The sequence below is a fragment of the Tupaia chinensis genome, unplaced genomic scaffold (genome assembly GCF_000334495.1).
Source record: "Tupaia chinensis unplaced genomic scaffold, TupChi_1.0 Scaffold144197_2, whole genome shotgun sequence".
In the NCBI taxonomy this organism is placed as follows: Eukaryota; Metazoa; Chordata; class Mammalia; order Scandentia; family Tupaiidae; genus Tupaia; species Tupaia belangeri.
Genome location: NW_006204055.1, coordinates 244,757 through 250,473, shown reverse-complemented (window position 1 = coordinate 250,473; position 5,717 = coordinate 244,757). Strand labels below are relative to the sequence as shown.

Here is a 5,717-nt window from a genome sequence, read left to right as displayed (position 1 = left end):
CCAGTGTATGGGATTGGGGGGGGGGACACTAATGTGGGAAGTGGGCCAAGACAACCAGAGGGTCGTTTATGTCTAGAAGAACCAGTTCTAACCTGGGAGTCTGATCGGGGTTCCAACCCCACTTGTTCAGTGTCCCTGCCCAAACTGTTACGCCCCAGGCTCCTCCAACTCACGTGGAACCCAGCTCTCCCTCCACGGGCACAGGCCTGCTCCAAACCTGCCCCAGCTACCACCCCAGCTGAGGGTGGCTCCACTATCACCCAGCTGCAAAAGCCAGAGCACTGGGCATCTCCCTGCCTTCAGCCCCACACGAGCCCAACGGCCCAGCGCTGTCCCCTGTAACCTCCCAGATCTCTCTGCTCTGCAGCCGCCACTGTGCATAAGGCACGGCTTCTCATGGCAGAGCTGCTCTGGCCAGGAGCCTCAGCCTGCGAACTAGCCTCTACACTGTCCACACAGACCTTCTCTTCGCTCCATGGAGGAACAGGCGGTGGAGAAAGCCCAGGGGGAGTCTGGAGGCTGCGGGTTCCAGGTCCACCATGAAGCAGCCAGGACATGACCCTTCTCCCTTTCGAATCTCTAACTCAGACTGCCAAGGTAACACCCCACTAAGAGTAATGACTTTCATCTCCTACAGCCAGGCGCTGCCCCACAAACTGCGTAATTCAATCATCAGAACAACCCAAAGCCAGGGCTGGCAGATGGTGTGTTGGTTGAGGGTGCTGGATTCCCACATGGCTGACCATGGTTCGAGTCCTGGACGAGGTGGCTGGCTTTCTCACTTTCCTTTTCTCTCTGTCTCTCTCTGGTCAAAGTGAAAAGTAACAACAAATGGAATTAAATAAATAAATCTAAAAAATAAATAAACCTAAGCCAGATGCAATGCCCATTTTATAGATGAGAAAAGCTGGCAGGCAGCAAGATTAGACTCAAAAGTCTGACCAGGCCCACACGTTGCTGTCTTCTGCTGGCGCAGAAACTTCCAGGCATCACGGAGCACTCCCCATTCCGATACCCAAACCCCTGCTGTCGTTACGCATGGGAGGATTACGGCCCTGCTTCCTCCACTCTGGGCAAGATGGAATAAAACCCTCGGGCTGCCTGCAGCTGCTCAATGCCCTGCATTCCTCAAGCGGTGCCAGGCAGAGTTCAGCTGTGCCTGCCTGCCCAGGGCTGCTGGACCCAGACCAAGACACTGGGGACGGCCCGAGCCAGGCGCTCACACACCGTGCCTGTGTGGCCCTGTGCTTGTGAGATGGCCCATCTCCCAGGAAGGCAGGGAGTGCCGTGTCAGACACATGCTGACATGACGTCAGAAAGGAGACCTTGACACGGACCACAGAACTCCAGCACAGGATTCGAGTTAACTCACTCACGTGAGTCCGAGTTCCTGACAGCCACCCCCATGGAAGTCGGAGTGGGCGTGAGCATAGCATGAGCTGCTCTTCACGCCCCGGCCAGCCGGGGAAGCAGGTGGTAGACAGGCAGTGGGGGGCAAGGCGCTTAGCCCGGCACCGGCCTGGCAAAGTGCTTAGCAGATTCTGGCTGCCACTCATGAGGCCCCAACAGGTAACAGATAAGGGGAAAGTGCTTGGCAAGGTACCAAGAGCCCTACAAAAGTGCCCTGATTACATATTAACAGAGGGGCTGCTTCTGTTCTCCGTCCCTTGAGATGGGGCTGATCTGTAGCACAGAGTCCCAGGGGCATCACATGCTTCAGAACAAGGCTCACCTGGGTTCAAATTCTGCTTCCCCCCTTTAGCTCTGGGACCTTGGTTAAGTTTTGGAACCCTTCTGGTGCAGAATGGCTTCCCAGTTAGAGACTGTCTCGTCCTCCTTGCCAACTACCTGGCTTTACCTGGTGCTCACCAACCTCTGGGCTCCTCCTCATCGCCCCACCCCTTCCCTCTGCTCTGACAGCACTGCCTGCTACATTCCTCACACAAACGCTATGGCCCCAGGGCCTTTGTTTCTTGCAGCTTTCCCTGCCTGGAAAGCTCTTGTCCCTCATCTGCCACACAGCCTTCTCTCCCCCCTCAGGCCCCTGCTCAAATGACACCAATCGGGCATGCATGATCTATCCTATTCAAAATAGCGACTACCCTTGATTTTTGTTTGTTTGTTTTGGAGAGGTTTTTGCTATAGGGCGCCTGCCCTAGCCAGACAGACAGAGAGATACAGAAACAGAAAGCGAGAAAGAAATCACCCCCCAGGAGGGATGGCCACGCTGCAATCCCTTCTCCTCCATTCTCCTCTCAGGATCTTGGGCACACATGCACACATGCCCGGCATGAGTTTAAGCCACCGGGTCCGGGACTCGAACTGCGTCGACTACCTAGGAGTCCAGCAGCATAGCCATTACGCCAACTGCTGGTCCCTACCCTTGATTTTTCTAATACATATCGTCATTCAAACACAATGTGGCTTAGCCTGTCTCCCCCATTAGAACTGAGCCTCCACGACAGGGATTCGGTTTCTTCCCACTCTAATTTCCCCACCCCACAGTGCCTGGCTGGTTTCACTTGCTAACAAGGACCCGGGCTCTGTGTCCAAAACTATAACGTGCCTGACACACAGTAGGTACCGTATCAGATTTCTATGGCTGCTGTGACAACTGGCTACCACTTACAGTAACAGGAGCCAAAAGCCGTTAAGTCCTGGTGTCAGCTCCAGGGCAGAAGCCTTCCTCTCCTCTCCCACCATCGCCGGTTCTCTCCACACACTCGTAGCTCATTGAAGCTGCACAGCCCAGTGTCTGCTGCTGGTCACGCGACTTCCGTCTCCTGCTCGGCTGTCTGTACTGTCGCATTTCCTTCACTTTCCCCGTTCACGACACAGCGCGTGCAGAGAGGAGCACCTTCCATGGGGTCTGGTCTCCGCAGGGTCTCAGGCCCTAATGTAGGTGCCCAGTGTTTCAGGCTGACTGGCCCAGGGATCTGAACCAGTCACCATGTAGAATCCACCTTCTTTGAAGCAGCACATTACCCACTGTGCTACGAAGCCAGCCCCAGCACGTAAGGACATCTGTCACTAGAAGTAGGGCCCACCTGGATAATCCATGGTGATCTCACCTTCAGGTCCTCAAAATACACCAGGGAAGACCTTTCCCAAATTAAAAAACACTGACAGCTTCTAGGGATTATGGTCATGTCTTGGGGACCACCATTCAACCCACTACAACATTTAATAGTAATTATCAAAGCAATGAGAAAAAGGAGGGAACAGAAAACCCTATGAATTCCAAGTGTGGAGGAGTGGAAATGGCATTCGCTGCAGGTTAGGGCCACACTGAGCACTCAAAATGCATCTCCCTTGCTCCTCGTCACCCAGAGTAAGGTGGGTTCTATTATCCCCATTTAACACACGGTGAACGGGGAAAAGCCACATAGCCCAGCTCCAGCCACTGCCCACCAGCGGAGGTCCCCAGGACAGGCACCGACAGCAGGTCCAGCTCAGCCTGGCAGCAAGCACTCCCCTGGGCTGGAGAACAGGATAAACAGATGTGTGGAGCCAACACCTGGCTTTCTCACAGTTGTGTGATCTTCATCAAGTTGCCTGACTACTCTGCGGTCCACTTCCTCATAAATGGACGAGGAACTACTCCTCAACCCCGACTGTCAGTAGCAAGGTCTAAACAGTAGGAGGACAGGGGACGGTTCTCTTGGAACATTCCTGGCAGGGGTGGGTATTCAGCGGTTTCTTCCCAGGACCTAGCACTGGCACTAACAAGGGACGAAAATTATGGTGGCTCATTCAAACTCACGAGATTCTTCTGAGGCACAAGTAAGATACAAAATGTAAAAACATACTGGAAACAGACCAGGTCGTGAAGCGGAAGTAATGCTGGACCCGCATAATAAAGTCCGGGGTTCACGTCCTGGGACTGCCCTGAGGATGGTGCAAGTGGCACAGGTCGTGATTCAGGCCAGCAGAGACGGGGCAGACTGCAGTGGGAAGACTTTGTTGGTGGTGACTGCTCTCTGTTTGACTCACGGAAAAAATACACCATTAAAAAAAAGGGAAGAGCATCATGTCCTGTAAACTGTAGGGTGCTTTTTTTTTTTCTTTTTTTTTTGGAGAGGTTTTTGCTATAGGGCACGTGCGCTCGCCAGACAGACAGAGAGAGACAGAGAGACAGAAAGCGAGAAATCACCCCACAGGGGGGATGGCCACGCTGCAATCCCTTCTCCTCCATTGTCCTCTCGGGATCTTGGGCACACATGCACACGCGCCCAGCGTGAGTTTAAGCCACCGGGTCCGGGACACGAACCGCAGTCGACTACATGGGAATCCAGCGACATAGCCATTACGCTAACTGCTGACCTCAGCGTAGGGTGCTTTAAGAAGACAGATGAACACGATCACTGACGTATCATGAGGGTGATGTGACCCATGGGAAACGGTGTTAGTGCTCTGTGACCCAGACGCCCCCATACAACACGATGATGACAAATCCAGCTCCAAAGATCCTTTACTGAGATCTGCTTAAAAACACTTCAGCCCTTGGTCTGCACACGTGGCGACTCAGCGACAGGCTGGTGACTGACCTAGGTAAAGGCTTCACGGTGGCAAAAACACTCTGCGCCTACAATAGCATCAAATCAGGTTCCTGACTGACATGAGTGTGAAAGTCCTCAGGGTCTCTGTCCCATCTTCTTCAGGGTCCGATTTAGCTAGAAGAGAAAGGAAAGCGAAGTCAGACACAGAGCTTTCCCCAGGCCTTTTCCTGCAGTGTGCGTGATCGCTAAACCGGACTCCGAGCTGCCCCTCTGAAACCAGGGAGGGGTGTCTGATGTGGGCGTGGGTGTCAATCCGAGACATGACAGCCCCTCACGGTTCATGCAGACTGTTCTTCCTGTCCTTCACACTCAACAAACCCACACGCTACATTGCTCTACCCATTTTCATAGTCAGGAGAGGGTCTCAGAGTGTCTAGACTTGCCAAGATTATAGTCCCCTTAGGGGAAGAGTCAGGAGCTTTGACTTTCTCCTTTCACAAGGAACAGAAGACAGTCCCAGCCCACACCCTGACAGATGTGACCTTGACAGCCAGCGGGAACGAGTGTGCCGGGCTGTACTAGGATCCCACAGAAGGAGCCTGACCTCTGCTGGAGGACAGAAAGCACGAGGACACAGGAGCTCCAGCAAGGGCCACAGAACGAGACTCACATCCTTGCCGAGTTTGATCCGGCCCACGAAACCTCTCCTAGGGCAAGACACTAAACGCACCAAGTCTGTCAGAACAGGGCTTCCTGTACTCCAGCCTGCAGGAACTGGCCAGACCTGTCTAAGCTGGAGAACACCAAACGGGGAGGGATGTGGAGCAGTAGGCAGCAAACCCACCCATATTAGGAAATAGCAGGGCGGGAGAGGAGAGCTGGCTGCCCGCAGAGGGAGATCTTGGAAAGAGATGATCCAGAGAGGGCTGACACAGCAGCTCTACAAGCCCAACCACTGCTCAAACCCCAAGCAGCAGCCACTCGAGCTCAGACACTTACAGGGCCAACCTCGGCTTTCTTGAAAGAAATTTCTATTTTCTTAAAAACAGAAATGAGAAATAAAAGATGCAAATACTGCCCGCCCAGGTCCCAATCTCTGTCCCCAGCCAGCAAAGTACTCTCTCGGACCTCTCACCTCCTCAAATTTGTGGATCTGACGGATAAAGAAATCCCCGTAGCGCCTGGCAACCTTGGTGTCTGCGATGTGGATCATGTCCT

General features: G+C 53.6%; 1 protein-coding gene across 1 annotated transcript in view; it reads right to left on the bottom strand.

Annotated features, from left to right (window-relative positions):
- Positions 1-4,453: 4,453 nt before the first annotated feature.
- Positions 4,454-5,717, bottom strand: part of EIF3L (eukaryotic translation initiation factor 3 subunit L) — a 40,805-nt gene continuing 39,541 nt past the window's right edge. The window contains exons 12-13 of the mRNA XM_006166239.3: positions 5,635-5,715; positions 4,454-4,673 (exon numbers count right to left, since the gene is read on the bottom strand). Coding sequence (XP_006166301.2) covers positions 4,635-4,673; positions 5,635-5,715 — 120 coding nt within the window. The 3' untranslated portion in view covers positions 4,454-4,634. The remainder of the gene's footprint in view (positions 4,674-5,634; positions 5,716-5,717) is intronic.